The sequence below is a fragment of the Enhydra lutris genome, unplaced genomic scaffold (assembly GCF_002288905.1).
Source record: "Enhydra lutris kenyoni isolate GAN:26980312 unplaced genomic scaffold, ASM228890v2 scaffoldscaffold22, whole genome shotgun sequence".
NCBI lineage: Eukaryota > Metazoa > Chordata > Mammalia > Carnivora > Mustelidae > Enhydra > Enhydra lutris.
In genome coordinates, this window is record NW_019154106.1 from 42,982,123 (window position 1) to 43,007,347 (window position 25,225).

A 25,225-nucleotide genomic window follows, 5' to 3' on the forward strand; every position below is an offset into this window, starting at 1 on the left:
ACTGAGCCACCCAGGCGCCCTGGAAGTCAGATTTTAAAAAGATATCTAAATGACTTGGTATTCCCTGAAATGAACTCTAGATGGGCCGTGTGTTAAATATATACTGCTCAAGTACCTCATCTCATTTTTTCTCAAGGCTGTCCTCAACACCTTTGTAATTAGCTGCAGTTGTATCTGTTGCTTCTGGTGTGGCCTTTCTGGTAAGAGGTGGAAGGTAGGAATTGGATCTCACATTTCTCTAGACCTTGAAATGAATGGGCAGTGACATCCTTATTTTATCTCACAATTGTCTGTGTAATAATATAGTTAAATGTTGACCATCTAGACTAACAAATAAAAGCATGCTAGGGAAAGCATGGATAGTTAACAACAAACAAATATTTGTTAGAAAATTTTGTCATATAAAACTATAGTGAACCTCTCAGCTTTCTGTGCCAATACCTTTAACTATTTCCATAACTAATTTTGTTGTCAAGCTGTTTAGAATGAGAGTCAAATGGATTGGTTACAGGGTTGGCAGCTCTCCTTTTTTCTCTCTTTTTCTCTGTGTGTGTGTTTTTTTTAATAGTTGCTAACCAATAATTAAACACCTCCAACCTTAGAAGGAAGGAAAAACATATAGCAAATCCTTTGACTAAGCTTGGATTAAATGTGTATCCAGAATATTTAAATGGAATACTGAAAAAATAAAATTCTAGAGGAAGTATTTATATTAGTAAAGAAAAATTCAGATGATAATTTAAAATAGTTAATAATTTATTTAATTTAGAATTACTGTTAGTTACCTTTAATTCTAGTAACACCTGCCCTGGAGTTAGACCACTTGAGTTCAAATTCTGCTTTTTGTTTTCACAAGGAGTGACTTTAGGCAAATTTTAATTTTTAAAAAAATGAACATTTTTGTGCCTTGGTTTCCTTATTGTAAAACAAGGACAATGACATTATCAAAACCCTAGAACTGTTCTGAGAACTAAATGAGGTTAATACATGTAGCAGTGCTCATTGCAGTGACCAGTACTTTCTAAACATCTAGTAAATACTATTCATGCATCTTTTCAGCCATCTCTCCAACATCCATCCATCCATCCATCCATTTATCCAACCATCTGTCCATCTGTCCATCTATCTAACTTTCCAATGTTTTTAACAACATAAACTGATGATTTGGGGGCGGGGGGCTTTCTTGCCATTGAATATTAAGAACTTTTATGAAATGAATTTTACTGTCTAGGGTTGGGGGAAGAAGAGATAACCCTGGAAATCCAAGTTAGGTATAGAAATCTAGGGGCTTTACTTTAAATCCTCTGGCTAAATATAATACTCTAACTTTATTTCTGCCTATTCATTTAATAATATTTAAGTAGTTGGGCAAAAAAGAATAATTGAGTGTTTTCTTTATGGAAAATATTGTACTAGGTACTTGTGGGACTACAGAGAAGCCAGGATTTTGTTTCTGCCCTTAAAAGGTTTGTAATCTGGTTGTGATTACTTTTAAGAAATACATTGATATTATACTTTTTAAAAAGGTTAAGTAAGTTAGTATGCATGCTATGGACTCTGAGAAACAAACTGAGGGTTTTGAAGGGGAAGGGGGTAGGGGGGTTGGGTGAGCCTGGTGGTGGATATTATGGAGGGAATATATTACATGGAGCACTGGGTTTGGTGCATAAACAATGAATTTTGGAGCACTGAAAAAAAATAAAATTTAAAAAGTTAGTATGCATTAAGTGTGGAATGAGTGACATAAAAACAAATTTTAGAGCATTTATTAGGAGTGATTAGAAGAGGGGTGGATCATGGCTACTTGAAATAGTTTCAGTTGGCTTCCTGGTGATAAGAAAGGAGGGTGAGGGAAGTAGGGGGGCAGACAGAGCAAAGGCCAGGGTTGGGGGACAGCAATAAGTGAAGCTTGAGTCTATCAGTCTACTTAGAATAGAAGGTTAAAGTTAGAATACTAGAAGATAAATTTTGAAAGATTGGTTGGATCTGAATAGAGGGCCTTGAATGCCAGAGTCAGGAGTTTGGACTTTTTTTCTGTCATCAGGGGAAAGCCACCGATGTTTCTTGATCAAAAGAGTGATTTGATGAAGGAAGTTGCAGTAAGATTGATTTGGAGGGGGAGAAAATGAAATTAGGGAAAACAGTGTAGAGTCCACTGTAAGAGTCTAGATATGAAGTGTAATAAAGCCTTCGTCGGGTGATTATGAGCATGGTAAGAAGGTGTGAGCAGAAGAAATTTTATTAAGGAAGAATTGTTGGAGCTTAATGACAGGCTGGCAGTGAGGAACAAGAATAAAAGAGGAGACAGATGCAGTGTCATGTTTTGAATTTGGATGATTCCAAGAATGATGCTTTTCTGGGTGTGAATGAATGAGGAAGGGTGTTGAAGAAAATAATGATGAAACTAATTTTAAGTTTGTTGAATATGACATAGCAGAGTACATCTTGGTATAAATGTCTAGCAGTCATTTGAGGACTGTTGTATTTCAGGAAGATGAGAGAGCGCTCATTGTTGGGTATATAAATATAAAAATTATATGATTTAAATATTAAGGAATGAGATGTTTGACAAAAAGAGCATAGAGGAAGAGTAATGTTTAGGTTGGCAGCATTAACATGAGTGGTATTTTCTGTGATTATATATTCACCTTAAGTTTGAAAAGTAAGCTATTTGCTCATCTCTCCCTCTCTGATTTTCCCTTTCTCTTTCTTTCCAATGTTAGACAATATGTAGACAATATTGCTTGTTTACAGTGTGTGTGTACTGTGCGGGGCACTGGTGATCCAGTAAAGAACAAGACAGACATGATCTCTAATCTCATGGGATATATAGAATAAGCTTCCTTTTTAAGTAAAAAAAAAAAACCCTTTTAATATTTTCTCTTTTTCTTCCGCTGAATGTAAGCTTATGATAATATCTCTGCATGCATTTATCTCCCTAGGACTAGAAGACATTCTATGACAGCAGGTTTTTTTTTTTTTCTTTCACTTTTGATCCTTTTTTATTATCACTGTATTGTATGGAATATTCTGCAGGAGCATAATTTAGGAATGTGTTAAGTTACTCATCACTAAGTTCAAAAAACATTGATCACATCCCCCATGCTGGGTGGTTTTTGTTTTGTTAAACTTATAAGTAGGGTTTCTTGAGCTGGGGTGGTGGGGAGGAAGTCTTTATTCTATATTTTGAAAGTGGGCAAGATCAAGGAAAAAGATCTTTTCCTAACATCCAGACTTCTTTTAATGATGTGAAATTTATCTCAAATTGCAACAAAGTTTGTAACTAGAGATTGGATTTTTGTTTTCCTCTTTTTCTCTCATCCTTATTCTGTTTCTGATTTAGCCATAGAGTCAATCCAGGGTCTTCATCTCATACTTTTTTCCACTCTTCCCTTATAAAATGGGGTAATGGTGGAGTACAAATGAAGAATAAGATTGATTTGCCATTTCAGATTTATGAAGGATGAAATGTCTAAATGTATATGGTAAGATTCAAGCTCAGGGAATCTTAGGTTGTTGATGGTCTCTGATTCATTCTACTTGCACTCTGGTGCAGTGCTTCTCCCTTTCCCTCTGGCCTGGGGTTTTGTTTTGTGTGTGTGTGTGCATGCGTGTGTGTGTGTGTGTGTGTGTGTGTGTGTGTTTTGGAGGATTAAAAATGACATTTAGAAAAGAAGTATCAGGTAAAACTGGAACATCCGGCAATTGCTGAAGTGGTTATATATCTCTGTTAAAAGGAGGACATTATTGATGAAAGAAGAAAACCCCTATGTGTGGAGTGTTTTCAGAATGGGAAACAGTTTTTTTCATACTGGTAGGAATGATGTAAATCTGAATGTTTTAAATCTTGAGTTAGATATAAAATCACTTTACGAAAAGAGCTTTTAAAAAAGCAGTTTGTTTGGAGCAACATCTATATTTATGTCTTCGGAATCTTTATGGTATAGGAGAACCATGTCAAATTTTCAGTGCTTTAGTACTAACCCAGTTTTGAGTTACTGAAATCACTTTCATAGTGGGCCAGTCTGGCCACCAAATTTGGAGAAGGATTCCAGAGGCCGAATGTCTCAATAATAGTTGTAGACATGTGCCCTATGCTTGGTCTTTTTTCTAAACTTGGAGAGAGATACTAAATCAATTTCGTTAGGTGGATTTTCAACCTGGAAAGTACAGGCCACTTTAGAAGACAAGAATGAAACATAATATATATATATTTTTTTATTTTTTTTTTTTAAGGAGAAATTAAGACAAAAGCTTTTGAGGTTGGATCCTACCTGTTTTTCTTCTTTCTTTCTTTCTTTTTTTTTTTTTTTTTTTTTGGTTTTTCCAACCTTCAGAAATGTTTCTAGGCTGGAAGGAAATCTCTTAAAGCATGGTTTTTATAATGGACGTGCTGTTGACATACACTTAACATTATTAGCCCAAATGGCCGCAATATAATTTGTAGGCCTTATACTCAGGAAAGTTGCAGTGCTCTTACGGTATTTGTATTCATTTTTTACGAATTGGTTTTTCATGTTGTTTTTCATTTTAATGTAATGTAAGACTGATAAATCTTATTGTTAAATAACAAAGATTGCATCACAGTCTTCAGTATTAAAATGCACTCCTTTTTGGGGGAAGCCAGATAGATGTGTTTACTCTGTAGAGAGATTTAGATTTGATTTTTTGTTTTCTTCATGGTAATTATGTTTGCACTTTGCTGATCACTAGTTGTGCATTATTACAATGGAAGGTGACAATTTGATTGTCTTCAATTGGAGAAACAAGTAATTTTATATTCACTAAGCTGTCAGGTAACACTAACTCACAGTACTAAGAGCTCCTGGCAATGCAGCTTGGCACCTATATTTAACTGCTTTGATGCTTGTGTAACCTCCGCTGAATCAGAAATACTTTGCCTGCTGGAAATGGTTTTCAGGGTTGTACAATGAGGTTTTCATTAAGTAGACAAACTGAAAATGAACTGCAAAGCCACGGTTGTTTTCTCTCCTCCCCTTTCCCCTTCACCCATCCTCTATCACCTCCCCTTCCTTGCCTTGCCCTTACCCCTCCCCATTCTTCCTCCTCTTATTTGATAGGAACCTGAAATTTGTACCTTATTTTCATTTACATGGAAGAGAGGAATTGCTGGATTGCTTTATTTAGCTGAAGGAAGGTCTCAAAGATTAACTTCTTTGTATAGTTCTATTCATGGTCATCACACGTGAGCTTTCATTTTTTGAAACGATCTATCCAACATCAGTTTTCGTATTTCTCTTTTTTTCTGGCAACACTAAAAAGTGAAAATAGAGGTAAGAATGGAAAAACAATGACAGTGACAGCTTCTTGCCCTTTCTCTCTGAGAAGTTATTTTTCTGGTTTATGATTTTTATTAATAAGTGGGTGAGATATCTTGTAATTGGGCTTCTAGACTAGTGGATAGGTTTTTTTATTTTCTATTTATTTTTTTAAGATTTTATTTATTTATTTGACAGAGATCACAAGTAGGCAGAGAGAGAGAAAGAGGGAAGCAGGCTCCCTGCTGAGCAGAGAGCCCTATTCGGGGCTCGATCCCAGGACCCTGGGATCATGACCTGAGCTGAAGGCAGAGGCTTTAACCCACTGAGCCACCCAGGTGCCTGACTAGTGGATAGGTTTTAAGCTGACAAAAACATGGTTGGTTTTCAGTTTAAAAATTATGGTTCTCATTTCATGTGAGGAGGAGATTCAAAGTAAGCATATATAAATAAGCTCATTCTGCTCCTGTTGTAGACAGTTTTCATTCAAGCCACATAGAGGTCTTTCGGCTGAGCTATAAAGTCATTGTGCTTGATTAAAATCCTCTAAGTTAGTGTGTATTTATAGTAGCCATTGTTTCATTTTGCTCTTATTGTTATGTGACTGATTTTATTTATAAATTCTGGGCCTGCCTTCTGCCAAAGGAAAGATCCCAACAAGTTACTGGTAAAAAAAAGCTGTGAGAAAAATTTGTTACTACTATAAGCAGAAGTATAGATAGAGGTTACATGAAGTCAAGTTGTTTTGATCTCCAGAAGAAACTAACTGGATATTCAGAGACACAGGTAACAATTGCAGGTTTTCCATAGGCAACCAGGCAGACAGACTAGTCTTTAGGCTGGTTGCCTGCCTCTTCCAGCAGATACTAACCAATTAGACAGAGGTGGTTACGTGATGTAACATTATCAGGAGAAACAATTCATGACTCAAAGCATTCCAAGACATATGAGCTGTAGTCCAAAGAACAGTCTTAAGCTATATAAAGTGACAGCAATATTGTCAGCTAAATATAAACTCTAGAAACACAAACTTTGATGACTTGAGAAGAATCTGTTCCAGGTAGTCCCTGTTTTGTAAGAACCTCAGAAGGCCTTAGAAGACAATTTTGGTGCTTTGGTGTGAATAATTAGAAGCCTTAGATAAGTCAGAATCCATTAATTTAAGCCCCTTCTTAGACATACTTCAAGGGCCTCAAGCATATTTCATTTGCTTCATTTCTCTTGATCTAACAGATAAATCAATGAATTTTCTTCTAACAGATATTGTCTGTATATGTTACCATGTATGTTCTGAAAGAACCACTACAAACTTTAAAAGATAGGTTTATAACTCTCAAAGGTAGCTCTGAAAGAAGCTACCTTTTTTTCTACTGAATTTTCTTGGTAACTTATTAAACAGATGAAAGAGAGAGCAAAAACCTGGCAGAAGCTGAAGGAAGTTTGGGGAGGGGGGAAGTTGGGGAGAGGAGGTAGTGCTGGATAAAACAACACAAAGAATCAACAGCCACTCTCAGGCTCAACCCTAATGAACCAGGAAAAGTTTTGAGAGGGATGTCTTCATTTTAATATTTGGAATTGGGATCCTTCTCCACCCCTCAATCCTTAAACATGGGGATTAGAGGTACAGGAAAAAAAAAAATCGTTCTTTGCCCTAGGCTGGGTGGACTGGCATCCTTTGTAGGGGTTCCTTAAGTATTGTGCATTTTGGCAGCTGAACATATCTGTTACTCATGCTGCTTAAAATGAGAGGCACTGTGTTATATTTTTGGAAAATTAGTTGTTTATTTCTTAGTATCAGATCAATTGCAGTATTAAATTAACAGTGAATTATCTGACAAAAAAAAAAAAGTCTACCTTGGTAGCCTGGGGCTGAGTTGCAAAAACAAATTGTGAATATTGGCCTGAATGTTTAATTTTTTTCTTTAAGTAAACCAACTATTAAATATTGTTTTATGTTAAAAACTGAGCTTCTGTGGAATAAATGTAATACACCTAACAAGTGAATGCCATTTGATAATTATCTGAGAAGTAAGGAAGCATTTTTAAATATCAAGTTAAAAATATTGTTCCAATAAATTCAGTGACTCTTTTTGATACCTATGTAAATCCCAAAGGATAGTTTTGAAATGGATTCTTCCCAGGCAATAGTTTAAAAAAAAAAAAAAAAAAAAAAGGTAATTTCAAGTGATAATGCCCTAAGAGAAAGTTGTTTTAAAATAATCCTAACCTTTAAACATATACAAATAACTATTTCTTAAAAATAACAAGAGCAGCTCGAGCTGGTTTAAAATTCTAGAAAATTTGATTTTCTGAGCTAGAGGGCTTAATGTATAGATGTCCATATCCTTACCATTTTATAAAGTCTTGGACCCCCTAACCTTAGTTTCTTGTTAAAGAACATAAAGTAAATTTACTGTCTTAATAAGTTTGTGATGGCCTGAACATTCAGATTTTGTGGTGGGGTTTTGGGTTTGAAGTAAAATAATTATCATCTTTCTAGAGATACTCCTACTGACTTCCTAGAAAACATTATCCATTACTGGAGACTTTATTTCCAACAATCTCATTCCCAAAAGTCCTAAGCCCTGAAGTTCTTCCCAATGGCCTGGCATCCTGGGAATTCACTTGATCTTCTGGGCAGAGACATTTCAAGCTCGGGGAACACATGATGGGAATTTAGTTTCATGTGTCCCAAAGATATGTAATTCTCTTTGGAGGTTTTACTTGATAATAGCTATGCCCCAGAAAACCATCTTGTTTAACCAATGTGATAAGTTGACAATGTAGTTTTTCTCTCTGATTATAATGTACTCTGTGTAGTCAATACACTAGTACCATGTGAGTGTAATTTCCTCTTTTATTTTATCTCCAATGCACTGTATTATAAATAAACAGTTAAAAAAAACACCAAACAAATCTGTTGCATCTCCTTTTAAGATTGTACCACTGTAGACACTTGTTCTAGTAAAGTAGAATTGGGCGCATTTGATTGCATTTAAATTTTTCATGCTTCAGCAGTTTGGCTGGGAGCACAGTAAAGAAAAATCCCATGAGCGAGGATAGTTTAGAATAATAGAACTTGATTTTGTGTATTATAGCGGCAACATTTGCGCTGCTTTAGTTAGGGTTGTGTCAGCACTTCCATTATAAACCCCTGTTTTCAGGGGGTATAACTAGGGAGATTTTTTTTTTAATACAAATTAAAAAAACAATTCATTTGAATGATTTTTAAGTTATAATAGTGCAAAAATAAAACAAAGTAAAGTCACATAGAAATTGACCATTTTTACAAGGATTTGGATTCTTTTGCTTCCTAGTTTTATATGACAGGAGCTAAAGTAAGATACAGTTCTAATACGTAGGGGATGAAATTTTTTGTAATGAAAAATTACTAAATGAGCATTAAAAATAAAATTGAGCATCCCAGGTGACATTTTTAAAACATTAACATCAAGTATATATTTGATTTATGAGTTTCTAAGGAGGGTAGCCACGGTGCAGTGGTTATAGTGAAGGCATTACCAAAAGTCAAGTATCTTTGCAGCTTCCAGAATAGTATAGTTGATCTAGTAAAATGTTTTTAAAAAGGGAAGCTAAAGTAAAGAAATGAATGAGGATGTAATCAGTAAGTTCAAGGATTCTTTAATAAAATAATTGTGTAAAAAGTAATCAGTAAGTTGAATCTAATAATCAGAAAATTTAAGACTGACTTAATAAACTTTGCTTTAAAAAGAATTTGTACACATTTTCCTTTTAAAAATATAGCAAAACTACCAAATTTTACAACAAAACCAACAATTAAAAACCAACCTGAAAGAAGCCCAACAATTTTATCAAAAGGAAATGCCTACAGTAGAACAATACTGCACAATCACCTTTTTCTCTGCTAGCAATATGATGAGAACTGTAGTAAACTCAAGAAATTAAATAAAATATGATAAGTAAAGTATGCTTCTTGGAACAAAAATATTGGTTCCTTAGGTAAAGGGAAGGATTTTGAAGTTGAATGTGCCTTCCTTGGTTGTTAACCATTATTGCCCTACATTCCCCCCATCTCCTTGCCCCAGAGCGATGGTGTGAACTGGGGATGAACAGTCAAATTTCATATTGCCTTTTTTTTTTTTTTTGGCAGCCTATCTTTCATCTGCAACCTTGATAGACATTTGTATTTGTAGGTGCAAAATAAAAGACAAATTGTGTGATGTTGTAAATAGGTAGCTTTTTGAATGGTCACTGGAGGAATCACCAGAAGACTGTTGATGAAGTAGAGGTGAAGCCTTTCCTCACTAATTGTATTCAGCGTGTAATTTCTAAACTTCCCTCTGAATTTTGATTTTCAATTAACACTCCCCATTTGAAGATAATTTTCTATTTAATGTAATTGCAGGAAATAATTTATTGGCTGATTAAGACTGAGGGCCCAGCCTTCCTTAAGAAAACACTCTAACAAACCAGCCTTTAAACTCAACTCAGCTTTGGACAGATTTAGTCTATTTTTACAGCTGCATGGTTGTGTTTAATTAGGATTGCACACTATTGTTCATTGGTGCAGTTTATACTTGAAATTATTCTTAAGAGACTTTTCATTTTGGGTTTTGTGTCATGATTAATTTATACTAAAGCAACCATCACAGACATTACTATTGGAAGGAGCCAAGTCACTTTATAATAGAGGATGTTTGTTGGGGAGCTAAAGTCAGTCTGAGTTTTGGCTTATGACTTTCAATTGTATTTAACTGTTTTAAAAGGCAGCAGTAAATTCACTCTTTTGTTTGCAATGTGAATGATTACATTATTGGTACTGTCATTATCTGAACTATGAAAACACTTTTGTTGTTTATGGTAAATTCTGGATAAACTTGCAGACCAGTTATAATTTGCCTGGCTTCACTGCAGTATTTGCAGTGATCCCTGTACAATGAAAAACATCCTTTGGTGTTCTTTTCCTTATGTGTGTGTGCATTTTTCCACGTGCTAATTTTGATAGAAATTAGTCAAGAATATACTTACTGATTCTTTGATATAGTACTCTTTAGGACATTTCATTTCTTTCTTCTCAAAGAAAATATAGACATTCTCCTGCACTTCCTTTCCCCCATTTTACTTTCTAGTATCGAGTCTAGCAGATGAAATTTTATTATTTGTAGAATGATTATTATAAGTAGGTATCAGCATTTTAATATGTTTCAAAGCACTTCAAAAGCCTGTAATACTTTTATTTAGAACTGTGCATAATTAGATTAGCTGATCTTATATTAATTTTTTTCACTGTAGGATACTAAATCTGAGCCCCCTCATTAATTGTGAGAAATTTAGCATTAGCTGTTAAATCCTATGTGAAACATGGGCTGCTACATAAAAACTACTGTTTAAATTGGAATTAACTTAATTATTTTTCTTTGCACTTGATATTTCCTTCACTGCAATATTCATGAAAGCATGTGACAGATTTGTAAATTTAACTGTTAGTCTCAGATTTCTAGACCCTTTAATCAGTATTTATTTGTCTGTAGAAACAGTACTAGCAAGTTAATGATTTGCTAATTTGAAAAATGCTCATGTGGTTTCCTATGTTAACTGATTTGTGCATTTTTTAAAAAATGGTACGAAATCAATTAATGTTAAAGAGCAATTAAGGTGGAGATTTTATTCCTTCGTTACACAGCAGTTTTAGAGCTAAAGATGCTATAAACTGAAAACAACATAAAGTTTTAGAAAAAATACTTAATTGTCTTTTCTTTTAAGTCATAAACTTTTGGTGGTTTTATTTTTAAACATTTTGTTCAGAAAATCGTCTTGACAAAACACAGAATGGAGACCTTGTGCAGAGTGCAGTCGATGTTTACTTGTGGGTACATAGATGAATGTTTGGTGATTGTTTTTGCAGTTTAAAAATATGATGTATAGTAGGCCTTTTACTATTTTCACAGTAAATGCTTTGAAGTTTGTATGTACTTTCTAATATAAAATAGAGGCATAGTTATTTCATATACTTAATTGAAATGTTATGAAATTGCCCTAATACTAATCTAACATTATCAGCCACTCAATCAATATGTCGCTTACAAGTTAACTCACAGTAGTTGACACATTTGAAGATCTTTAGAAAAGGATCAGATTGGCACTAAACAGTGTTAGGCCCTGACACTCATAATACAAGGTATAAACTAAGAAGTCAGGACCACATTTGCTTAGGACTTTCAATGTGTATTACATACTCTCCTGATTGTGTTTTCTCACATAGACTTCTTTAGTTTCCACATAAAGCATAAGAGAATTTTGGATATTTCTACTTTAAAATCATCCTCTAAACTGGCTTATTCGTCTGTTCATTCACTTATTAATTTATTTTTTTCCATTGTTAACCATCAACCTAATTTGATAATCTAGTTGGGAGAACTGGGAGGAAAAATACACACATACATATACTATATGTTATGAAAACTCATTCCATGAAAATGTCATTTATGGATTGTTAAGGGAGAAAATGTATAGCAATTACTTTGAAGAGGTTTGCTGACTTAAAAGTGGAGAGGGAGAGTAGAACAGATAAGCTAAGTTCTTTTTCAAAGTGGTTTAGAGTAGCTCATAAACAACATGAAGTTAGAAAATGTACATTTTTGGTTTTTTTTCCCGAATTAGTCAAATGTAAGGGATGGTTTGTTCTTTTGTCAATGATGGCATTTTGAATCCATGCTATTTCCTTCTTCTGCAGAAGAATGTCTTCCAAGCAAGCCACCTCTCCATTTGCCTGTGCAGCTGATGGAGAGGAAACGATGACCCAAGATTTGACCTCAAGGGAAAAGGAAGAGGGCGGTGATCAACATGTGGCCTCCCATCTGCCTCTGCACCCCATAATGCACAACAAACCTCACTCTGAGGAGCTCCCAACACTTGTCAATACCATTCAACAAGATGCTGACTGGGACAGCGTTCTGTCGTCTCAGCAAAGAATGGTGAGCTTTTAAAATCTGGCCGCTGTCCTTAAGTGTGTCTGTTAGTATGGCCTCATCACAAATAGGTGTTCTAGAAAAAGCTCAAAATGCATATCATAGAGTTACTTGTGTTTAGATCATGAAACAAGCATGTATATATTATTAATATTACTAATACACTAGTAACTGGGAAAAATTGGAAAACGGTTTGTGATTTAGTTTTTATCCATTATTAGGTCAACTTGCCAAAGATATTTAATTTAATTTGGGGGTAGGTTTGGTTATCTTATTCTCTGAATCTCTTAATAAGGTGGCAAACTTGATAATGACACAAAGTAAGTATAATCAAATAAAGTGTGGCTGTGTATTAATGTTGAAATATATATTAAGCAAACATGTCTATGAATGACGTCATATGGTGAATATATCTTCAGTGGGGAAATGCAGATATTTGTCATTTTTAATGGTCATTTTTGATTTATAATAAAGCTTTTCTCACTTATGTGCCTGTATATTAATTTCAAAAGGACGGGCAAAGCTCCTGAGTATCAGTCAGCCGACTACGGGAGTTTTCCCTGAAGGTAGAAACAGCAACATCAGATACATGCAGTATCTTAGCCAGCTTTCCCATGTGAAATTCTGTCTCTAATCATTGAAACAGAAGCCACAGTAAGTGGCATTGTCTAGTTTAAAACAAAAATACCCGGTTTTTTAGCGTCTAGAACTGACCAAACCTTAACATATTTTATTAGATTGGGAATTGACAACCTATTTTGCATTTTTTAGCTTTTGGTTATGTTAATGAAAGACATTTTAAGTGGGCTGTGAGGAAAAGTTTTATTCTTTAATAACAATAAGGTAATATTTAAAAACGCCTTTACTATTGATAAAATGTATTTAAATTCTTGCTCTGTGCTTAATGTTTAATGTCAAAGACTTGATTTTATAAATTTTGGAGGCAGACATTCTTCTTTTTTAGCTGATTTTGCAGACACAGCTAGTACCCTGAAGCAGCAGGTGAAAAGTAAGTGAATGGAAGGAAAGATAAGACTTTTCTAGACTTTGGTTCGTAAGACGTTGTCATTTATACAGTTAGATAGCTCCAGTGGAAGATGTATTTTCTTGCATGGGGGATAGAGGAGAGTATAAAAAGGCAAGGCTAAAAGACCAAAAGTCTGCTTTTCTGATTGAACTGAATCATTTTTGTACCTCCAAGATAGCAAGGGTGACACAGATATCCAGTCCCTGCTACTGGCTTTTCAAGAAGATAGTAGACCCATGTTTTATCTTTATTTCATCAAGTGTTTACTATAGAGCACCTTCTCTGGGCTCAGCATGCTACTAAGTGCTGGCTGTACTGTGGTGAAAAAACTTGCAAGATGATGCTTTCTTGGAACTTATATTTAGGAGAGGAGACAGAAATTAAAAAAATATACATACATAAATAGATAATTAAAATTGTGATATGTGTTAGGAAGAAAAAGAACAGGATGCTATGTGAGAAATAATGAGATAAGCCATAGAGGGATAGGAATGCCTTCTCTGACCCAAGGATGATAGGAACTAGCCAGGCAAAGAATAGAAGAAAGAATAAAAATAGCAGAAGGAACAGCATGTGTGACATATTTGAGGTGAGAAAAATATAGCTGAGCGTGGAAAGATAGTCTTTGGGGTGCCAGTTGGTTAAGTGTCTGACTCTTGGTTTCAGCTCAGGTCGTGGTCTTGGGGCCGTGACATGAAGACCCCTGTCAGGCTTCAGGCTCAGTGGGGAGCCTGCTTGGATTCTCTCTCTCACTTTGCTTCTGCCTCTCCCTTTGTTCTCTCTCTCACTCTAAAAAATAAATAAATATATATATAAAAAGATCGTCTTTGAGGCTAGAGTATAAACGAGTGAAGATGCAGTGTAACTTCAGATCTTGTTGGAGAGACAGGTAGGGGCTGTATCCAACAAGATCATAGAGATAATGTTATGGAAGTGATGTTTGATTCTAAGTGCAATGAAAAACCATTGAAGGGTTTTAAAACACTGCAGATAGATCACTCTGGCTATAGTATGAATAGATGGGAGGGAGACAAGAGTGAAGGAACAAGACCTGTGGGGAGCCTACTTCAGAAGTCCAGGTAAGGGGCGCCAGGTTGGCTCAGTCAGTTGGGCATCCAAGGACTCTTGTTTCAACTCAGGTAGGGGTCTCCTGGGTTGTGGGATGGATTCCCCTGTCAGGCTCGGTGCTCAGCAGGGGGTCTACCTGAGATTCTTCCTTTCCCTCTGCCCCTCCCCCCTGCTCATACATGCTGTTTCTCTCTTTCTCTCTCTCTCTCAAATAAATAAATAAATCTTAAAAAAAAAAAATAAAAAATAAAAAAGGAAGTCCAAGTAAGTGATGGTAGTGGTTTGGGCTAGTGTAGAGGTAGATGGGATATAGAGAAGGGGTGGATTCAAGATCTATTTTGCCACTTATGCCAAATATAGTCATGGACAATAAAAATAATGACACTGAAAAATATAGGTTGAGACAGAAATAATATCCTTCAAATTTTACTTCTTCAGAGAACATGTTACTTATTTTCCTTAGTAAAATTTGTTTGTATTTTGGCAAGTGCCAGTTTGCTTCAGTGAGTTATTCTCAAAGTTTTATGATCTAAAATTTTGTCAGAAAATAGATACTAATAATTTGCTTACCAAACTAACATTAAGAGGGATTTATGGTAGTATAAAATAGTTTAAATTTATAAATATGTTATATATTAGTATAAAAGAAATCATATTTGCTGGAAATGTTTTCAAACTTTCACTCTCTTTTGATATCAAGCACTGCTTTCCACTGGAGCCTTTGTGTATTCTGAATGTCTGGAAGCCAAAATATTTTGTTTTAACTCCCACTCTATAGTATTTCCCAGCTGTGTACTTATATGGTATAATAAAAGGATTTAACAAATGGGAAATAGCAGCTGCATTTGGAAATTCCCTTTGTGCTCCCTTTTCATTCGATAGATTCAATAATGCGTAACAACTGTAGCATCAGACCTGTAGTGACTTACACTGCGAGTATCATATCACCAACCAATTTTTCTTTACAAGGAAGAGAAGCAATAGAAGGATTTTCGGTTTCTGGGCAGTCCTGCAAACCTACATATAGAGTGTGTGTGTGGTGGGGGAGACTTTGACTAAAGCAAAATTTAATAAACACTTTACCTCATTTTACTTTCAAATAAATATGACATCCAAAAGTATTGTTATGAAGTTAAATAAAACTTGGTAGTTCTCATCAATGGATAATACTCATTACCCACTGTAATTGAATCCCATAAAATAGCTGTGGAGAAATAAAATGTAAAAGTAAAAAACAACAACAATAATTCTACTAGTACCTATTCAGTTTCCATTGTTATTTACTTTTTGTAACGGGTCTTCACTCGTGAATAGTTAGAAACAGGCACTAAAAATTTCTTATCTGCTGGGTTCAGGAAGGTTTTACTTTGAAATATCAAGACCACAGAAGAGCTTTACTGTAAGAGATGGTGAAGACAAGGCAGAGAAGTTCCACTAATCCGCACTTCCTGATTAGAAAAAAAATCTTGAAATATTGAAATTCTGATCATTTTGATGTGGTGTTCCAAAAAATTAGAGACCACTCAGTTTCAAACAAAGGAAAGTGTTCATTATGGCATAAAGCAAAGGAGACTAGAGATTTTAGAGATTGGAATTCAGAGGCCAATTTGAGATTAAGAAGTTTGGATTGTGATTTTAATTATAATTACTTATGTTATAGATGCCCCAATGCTTGATTTTAAGTTTAGTGTGCTATGTTAATTGATAAATTCCATTTGAAGGCTGAAAAGTTAGTGTAAATAAAAATTCACCGTCCTTTATCATTTATTACACACAGCCACTACTATTTTCGTTATGATATGAGTGTACCAACGTACCGGTACTTTTTTTTTTTTTTTCCAGAAGAATATTGACATTGTCTCTTGAAATGTGTTTTTGTTCCCAATAGGACTGATTCATTAGACAGGAATAAATTCACATAATTTTTTCATGGAAAAAATGTGTAGTATATCATTCTTTTCAGTGTTAACAAGGACGAAGGAATATTTGGTGGTTATATTTAGTGACTGGAAGTACAACACTGTGTAATGATTATCTGCTGAAGATTACTTGAGTATATAGCACCTACTAAGTTCTAAGCAGGGTAAGGAACTCTGCTATCATGGAACTTAGATTCTAGTAGTATGACAGACAATAAAGAAGTTGCACAGAGTGAGCCAGTTTCAGACAATGATAAGTGGAATAAAGAGAATTAAATAAAATGTGATCAAGAACAACTAAACAGTCTGGAAGTGCTCTTTGAGAGGGTGACTTCTGAGTTGATGTTCGAATGAGAGGGAACCAACTATGCAAAAATTGGGGGGAAGACACCCAGTTAGAGTTTATAGTACGTGCAACAGCCATTTTGGTTGGTGTATTTGAATAATAGAAAACAACAGAGTGGCTGGGATGGAGTGGGTGAGGGAGGGAATGGTATGAGATGAAATCAAGGAGGCAGGCAGATGGCAGAGACTTTGGGGTATTGTGGGCTATGGTGAGATGTTTGGACTTCAAGTTCAAGAGGAAGTCATTGGACGATTTTAAACAAGGGACTAATATGATTTGATTTATGTGTTTTGGCTGCTCTGCAGCACACTGGTTGTGGGAGATAACAGCAGAAACAAGGATACCTAGTAGGAAAACTACGGCAGTAGTACTGGTAAGAATTTGATGCTATGGGGAAGAGTGAACAGTTAGGTTATTCTTTGAGTTCTCATAGATTCTAAAGAAGGGAAGATTCACACAGAAGGTGAGGAGAATATTTTAAGCCGTGTGGGCATGGCTTTAGTTGTGTGGGCAGAAATTTAGTCAAGAATGAACAGGAAATGAAATTGCTAAGACCAAGAATGGGGGGTAGGGGGTAGGTTTGCTCCTGGACAGAGAATGGCCCCAGAGGCAGAAGCTTTTTCCTTAAGATGAAACTGTTTGCATGTGACCTCTGGGGTAGGCCACGGGAATGTGGGCAGGATACCAAGAGTATCTCTTACAAGATCCACAAAATGACAAGATTCTAAGTGAGATCTTCTATACACATGTACATCTGTGCACTTACATGCATGCTTATATTGATATATAATTCAAGTCAAGATGAGATTATATGCATCTGGCTTTTAATTACTAATGTAATTAAGTAAAAATAACCATACTGGACCCTGAGCCCCAGAATATCAGAGCTTCTTATTTTAGAGACCTACTTAAATTCCCCTGAATAAATTTTATTTTTAGAAAAGTTTTAAAAATACTTTTTCATTGTACATAAAACTGCCAATAATGACCTTTGTTGTAATTGAAAGAAAATAGTAATAGGCATGTTGAGATATTTAATAAATATTAGGAATAATACTGTCTTGCTTGCAAACAATTTCTCCTTTCTGACGTTTTTGCTTTTAGTCCAAAGAAGTTGCTAATCAGTGGACTCCGAGAAACAAACTGAGGGTTTTAGAAGGGAAGGGGGTGGGGAGATGGGTTGGCCTGGTGATGGGTATTAAGGAGGGCATGTATTGCATGGAGCACTGGATGTTATACGCAAACAATGAACCTTGGAACACACATCAAAAACTAATGATGTACTGTATGGTGACTAATATAATAAGAAAAGAGAAATTACTAATGCTATTGAAATTCAAAAAAATTTAAATTTTTTTTTAAAAACTAAGCAAAACAAAAGAAATTGTTAATCACTTCTGGACTGTTCTATGTAGTTCACTTTGAGTCATAAAAATTCTGATGTGAACTTTGTACTGTGACTGGGATTGGAGCTGTTGTCATTACATGATAACATAGTCCAGGAATTTGTGTGAGGATTTAATCCTTCTCAGTGATGATTTGTGTTGTGATGGAATTTTAGAAGATTTCTAATTTTGTAAGCTTTTAAAAGATTTTAAAAACTTGAGTTGTTAAGATTTAGTCATTTAAGATAGTAAGTAGCACCCAAATAAAATTTATTTTCTCACTTTTATTGAGACTGTGCTTTAGAAAGTGTAGTGGAGCCCACCAGTTCGCCTGGACCTATTTTATAGTCTTAACACCAAAGGCAAGGTTCATGTGCATCTTTTTGGTACCTGCTTGGTCTATGAAGCACTAGAAAATAATCCATAAAATAGCAAGGTTTACACTTCCTAGAAAATTTAGTTACCACTCCTCTCATTTTAGAATTTTGGAATTCATTCAATTTAAGTACATTTCAAACCTGTACTTCTGGTAACAAGTGAAAAATGTCCTCCCTTGTCTGCTGAGTCATGAAATAGCCTTCTCCAGGGAGCCTTGTGGGAGATTTCCCATTTTCTGTAAATTTGAAACTGTGCTTAGCACTCAGTAGTCTCTTTTTAAACCTCTCTCAGAAATTTAATGATGGGAATGTGCTTACAATTTAAACCAAAAAGTAAAACTATATTTTATTGCCTGGTCTGGTTAGCGAAATAGACAACTACTGTTGTCTAATGTTAACACATTGATCATCTTGGCATTTCCATACCCTGGTTGTGTACACTGTTTCATTCCTGCTATTAAAAAGTGTAGATCTTTAAAAAAACTTTCCTAAATCTGGGTACTTTATTTTTTTTTTAAAGATTTTGTTTATTTGTTTGACAGACAGAGATCACAAGTAGGCAGAAAGGCAGGCAAAGAGAGGGAGGGGGAAGCAGGCTCTCTGCTGAGCAGAGAGCCCGATGTGGGGCTCGATCCCAGGACCCTAAGATCATGACCTGAGCTGAAGGCAGAGGCTTTAACCCACTGAGCCACCCAGGCACCCCAATCTGGGTACTTTAAATTAAGCAGAATGATTACTTGAAAATAAGATATTGAAAATATCTTGATGTTTATGGAAATTGGAATTATTTTATTATTAACCTTAATGATATAATATAGCTTTAAATATACTTTTTGGAAAAGTTTTCTTACCAAGCATATTATCAAAATCTTTATCAAAAGGAGAAACACTAACATGCTCTGGAATACTTGGCTTTTTTCCCCCTTGGGCAAGAAAGAATCAGGTATGCGTGCTGATTAACACACTCCAGTCATTAACGTGTGATTATGTGGGCTGCATATTGAGCACCTGCCAAAATATAAAAATCCAGTACTTCGCTACATCTGTGGAAAGATTTTTTGCATTTCTTTTGTATTTTGACAGTTCAAGGAAAATCAGGCCCTCGCATCTTTTTTTTTTTTCAGTATAATAAAACTGTATATACAGAATATTTTCAAGGAGACAAGATATGCCATGTTTATTTTTATTTTAATCTTTCAGGCTGTATGAGAGCCAGTGACTGGAGTTTGCAGAGCACTGACTATAACATGAATCTCTTAGCAAACTCCATGACTGGCATTCACTTACAATTTACAGCATTCCTTCATGTTCATAAGGATTATTTTTTCCTGGGATTCAACCAATATTTCCCTAATGTGCTTCATTTTTAGGTGATATCTTTATGCTTCCTAAATATTTTGTTCTTATTTCTTTCACCAATAAGCTGCTAGTGTGCACCTCACCATGATGCCGGGGCTGTTCCTGTGGTTTGATTTTTTCCTCTCTACTGTCCATATGCAAACATTCCTTCATGACCAAAGTACAGCCTGAGTTCTATAGTATTTCCAACACTTATAAAAGGTCAGTTTCCAATAATTATTTAAAATAAGACTTGGTTATTAATAGAAAAACTGGGATGATGTAGTCTAGCAGAACACCTTGAGTGAGCCAGGCCTGTTCCAGATAGCTTTATTTTCTGGATGGATTCAGAAGATTTCTGTTTGTTTTTTTAAGATAGGCTTCTTGTCAGACTGGTCAGTATTAATCAATGGAAGCTGATGTCATAATTTTCTGATTAAAGACCAATAATTTTCTGATTAAAGCAGAACTCCACTGTCTATAGGTGGTTCTGATTAATGCATACTTTCTTGTATAGAATTCCTTCTTACTTAGTGGTGATCTGGGTACATCACTATAATGAAATATGATAACTGGAATAATGAAATCTGCACATTCCTGTAAGGCTTTGAAGCAACATGTTGTAGAAAGCAGTGTATATATTATATAGCGTGCAGTGTTTTATGTGACTAATTTGAACTTTTCATGATTAGAATGAGATATGAATCTTAAGGTTCTTGTATATCAGCATGAAGAAGATGGTGGTGCCTGTGACAGGGAACATTTTGCTTTGGAAGGAGGAAGCTGGGATTATAGTTTTCACTCCTCCTGCTTTACCTTCTTACACTAATTTGGGGAGGGTTGGTTTCCATAAAGGCAACTTTAACATAATGAATCATTCGGAGATGACATTGAAAGGGCTCTCTTTGATTATTGAACTAAACCACCTGCTTATTAAGCAGGAAAGCACCTACTCTGTTCCTTACATGAACATATCTAATCTTTCTTGAACACATCTAATGAATGTGCCTTAATTATCTTGATATGCAAATTATCCCACTGTTTGATTGTCCTCTGCAATAAGAAGTTTTCCTTGCTTTCCAAGAGAAATGTAACCTTTTAAAAGAAGAACGACTTCAAGCCATTATTGCTTTTGTTAATATAGCTTTCAGTGTGATGACATTTATTTTTTATACTATTAACCTTTTAAGTATTATTTTGGTATTACTGCATTCCCATGACCTCTAGGCATTATTTTTCTGGGTGATGCAAATTGAGTTCAATAATATATCTCTGTGTAAACCACATTCTGGAATCCAAAGTATAAATTACAAACCTTTGCTAATAAAATTTTACAATCAGGTAAAAATTAGAAATGAATATTTATACATTTCATTTATCTTCTTTATATTTCATTAACATCTTAGAAAATGGAAAACCTTATTTAATAAAATGATTGGGAATTATTTTGTAAACTTTTGCTTTCATTATAATTTAACTCTGATTTTTTTTCACTGCTGGTGTACTGAGAGTACCTAGAATACAGTATTCTCAAGTTCATCAAACTTCTGGGAAGAAATGTGCCCTCATTTAAGCATAGATGGATTATGGTGTTATATAGGAGAGATTCATTTACCTTGGGGCACACAAAACGAGCTGCCTTTTTTTTTTTTTTTTTTTTTTGCAATTACTATTATTTAGGAACTTTTTGGTTAGCTTTAGTAGTAAATTAGTAGCTCTTTACATGAGGATTGTGTTTTCCAGGGTTAAGCTAGTATATTCCATGAACAAATTGGAATAAATTTTTGCTCCTGAATTCAGAGTTAGTACGTGGCCTTCAACTATATTAATTATTTTGTTCTTGTATGCTTCTACCGAAGTTACCTCTGTCATTTTTTTTTTGTTTTGTTCTTATGCTGATATATTTTGTATGTGAAGTTGATTATGGTTTATTTATTTAACTTTTTGAAGTTTACAGTAAGATTAGAATTTAGCTGTCCTTTTGGCTACCCTTCCCTTGGATCCATGAGCAATGACACAGTAGAGCAAGGAATGAATCTGAATCTGAGTTTTTGGGTATTTGGAAATTAGAAAAATATAAATTCATACCTTCCCTCCCTACTCATCTACCTCCACCTCCCAGCCCTGAGAAGAGAAAAAACATGGATTTTATGATTGTAACTGAGCCATCAACTCAAGTTTGCGTGCTGCCTTCAGGTAGAGCAATGCATAGCTTCCAGGCATTGGGGACACCTGATGACAGAATTAGACTTCTTGTTGCTGCCTTGTGGTAAATTAGTGACATTTTTGTGCCTACTTTCCCTTTTCCTGGAAATGTAAATACAGATAGATAGATAGATAGATAGATAGATATAAATAGATAGATGGATGCCTTATTAGCAACATAACCTCTGAGGTATCATTTTTAGTCTCTTTGTACTTGTTCTGTCTGTAAAAAACTTAAGTCAGAGAGCTGGAGATATTATTTTAAAATTTCTGGATTACAGAGAGTTTCATATTAAGCCATTACATGGATTTGATGTATTAGAAGGAGATTTGAAGGCTTTTGTGGTAGAGTTTTCTAAATTGGGACCCTTTCTGGGCAATAGCCAGTGAAGAGGGGAGCTATTTGAGTCCCAGAGCAGTCATGAGGGCTCACTCAGTATGTATGACAGAGAGAGCAATTTGTTCTCTAGTTGCTCTTCTTTGGGTAAACAAGGCCATGGAAGGATATCACTGTTAATAGAGTAAAATCTCTATTAACAAATGGATTTGATAGGCCTTGATTGGGCTTGGGTACTTCTTAAAATTAAGATTTGTGGAGCGCCTGGTTGGCTCAGTCAGTTAAGTGTCAGACTCTTTATTTTGGCTCAAGCCATGATCTCAGGGTCATGAGATGGAGTTCTGTGTCAGGCTCTGCTCTGACCATGGAGCCTGCTTGAGATTCTCTCCCTCTCCCTCTGCCTGTCCTCCCCACACTGTGTAGGCACATGCACTCTCTCTCTCCAAAAAAAAAAAAAAAAAAAAAAATCTGTGAGATAGAAAGTATGTACTCCGAGCTTTTTTTAATGTGACCCCAGTCTCATCATTTTTAGATAGACAACCAAGACATAGTTAATTATCATACCAATATTTGTTCCTGGGTGCTTAATTACCATACCATTACCTTTTCCTACTGAATCCCAACTACCTTACCTTTTTCCTAAAAGTTTTAAGTCCCGTTTTTTTCTGAAGCTACTCTGATACCCTTGAATGATGGTAGATCCCCTTCTCCTCCAATGACCCCAGTTTCTGTTTTGAATTACAAACAGGTTTCCTAGAAGCTGGATTAAATCACCTTTCAACAGACTACTTATGTCATGCTACCAGCCCTCCTCTTCCCTGTTCATTCTGAGCTAGTGTCCTACAACAGGTCCCTGGTCCTTGACTGTCCTAGTTTCAAGGCTATTTACCTATTTTTGGTACAGGTTAGGGAGGTTTTTTACATCACCTCCTTTGTTTCCACTTCATAATTCTGATGTCTGGGTTTGTCCACTATTTCAAAGTGCTCTTTATTATTCCTCATTTGGATGATAGTTATGCAAAATGGGTTCCTGGTGAGCTGACTGATACCTGGATCCAGTGGTGTGTATGTAATTTAAGCATCCACCATAGCCTTCAGTTCATTTAAAGCATACAGGCTGCTTTGCTGATTATATATAAAAAATACACAGTTATTTTCATAAGTGCACTGGTATCTCTCAAATGGGGAGGAAGAGAAAACAACTGCAAAGGAGGAGAGCATGAGGATAATAGACTTGACACTAGAGTAAGTAGTTATCTTGTAAGAAGAGCTCTGTGGAATCATTTGAGACTCTCTATGCATAGAAAGTTGCTCTGTAAGAACTTGTCCAATTATACTTCTCCAACTTCTGCATAATCACACCCCTTATTCCCCAGTGCCTCAAATTGTAAAAAGCAAACAAATAAACAAAAAAATTCTTGATTTAGTGGAAATTTTTCCCTGAGGTTATTTAGAGGAAACATAATTTAGAGGAAAGGATGTTGCTTCATAGAAGGCCTATGTTTATCTCTGTCGCTAATTTGCTGTGTGACCTTAGGGAAGTCACTTTATATCTTTGGACTTCAATTTCCTCATCTCAAAAATGAAAGATTTGAACTGTATTCACCAAGTCTCTTGCTACTTTTAACTTTCTTGGCTTCAAAGTTAAAATTGTCTTAGTCCATTTCAACCTAGCCTGGTAGTGTTGTTTGAGTATCATGTGGTAATTTGAATACTAATGAATTGCCAGATGAAAGTTAACTGCTTAAAGTTAGTAGGCACACAAATCTGCTAATAGCTGGACCTGACACTGCTCCATGTGTCGGTAAATTCACCATCAGACCTGTCTGCCTTAAAGGTCCTCTTGCCATTCTATTAGCAAAAAGTCATAAAATATTCTCAACTCTGAGAAGTTAGTTAGTTAACTTGCCTGGGTTATATGGGAGGTAGGTAGAAAAGCTGTGACTTAACTACAAAAGCTGGCCCAGAGAGCCTGCATTCTGTTAACTATTATACCATCTTTTTCTTCCCTACCATAGGGATTCAAGTACTAGATGGGATTAAGCAATTAGATTTTTAAAAATTTTTCATTATTTTTTTAAAAAATTTATTTATTTATTTATTTATTTATTTGACAGACAGAGATCATTAAGTAGGAAGAGAGAGAGAGGGAAGCAGGCTCCCTGCTGAGCAGAGTCCCCCCCCCCCCCCCCCCCCCCCCCCCCCCCCCCCCCCCCCCCCCCCCCCCCCCCCCCCCCCCCCCCCCCCCCCCCCGCATGTGGGTCTCAATCCCAGGACCCTGGGATCATGACCTGAGCTGAAGGCAGAGGCTTTAACCCACTGAGCCACCCAGGCACCCCCTAAGCAATTAGATTTTTAAGGACCTTTGAATCTTGAGATTTTGATTCTCTTTGTGAGGCTGATAGTGTATAGATGAGGCAAAGCTTTTCTATGTACTTGTCTTGACAGGTTTGGAGACTTTAATATTTTTTTTTTTTTGTATTTTGCATCCACTTATTAAATATAGTGATGAGGACATTTTAAAAACTTACTATTATAATTTGTTTTTCTTTGAATCAAAATGACACTTTAAAAACAATAGCTTTCATTTCTTAGACTTTAGAAATCATGACACTTTAGCAAATATTGGTGATGAATTTATATTCTGACACATCATGAATAAATTTATTGTTATTGAACAATATAATAGTTGTGTAAAGTGGCAGGATGTTGTTCCAACTTTGAGAATGCTATATAAATCTAATATATTCTACCAAGTATCAGCTTTAATAAAAGAGAAAAAGAATAGAAAACCTTGTTTTTCTGTTAGAATTACTGATAGTTTTATCAGGAATAATCTGTTGTTAATTGGAACCAAATTCAGTATTTTCATTTATATAAGCTTCTTTAAACCAATGCTTTCCCCTGAAATATGTCACGTTGGAGAAAAAACACACTTTTTTCTTTGAGAAAGAACCTGTGAATGTTAGCAATTTAGTTTTCGGCATATTAAAA

General features: G+C 35.4%; 1 protein-coding gene across 5 annotated transcripts in view; it reads left to right on the forward strand.

Annotated features, from left to right (window-relative positions):
• LOC111149639 (SRY-box 6) overlaps positions 1-25,225 on the forward strand; it is a 655,543-nt gene that overhangs the window by 239,624 nt on the left and 390,694 nt on the right. For 3 of the 5 annotated variants that reach the window (XM_022506833.1, XM_022506829.1, XM_022506830.1), the window contains exon 1: positions 11,999-12,235. In XM_022506833.1, the coding sequence (XP_022362541.1) occupies positions 11,999-12,235 (237 nt within the window). Of the gene's footprint in view, positions 1-11,994; positions 12,236-25,225 lie in introns of those variants that run through there. The other 2 variants (XM_022506831.1, XM_022506832.1) reach the window with 1 other exon arrangement.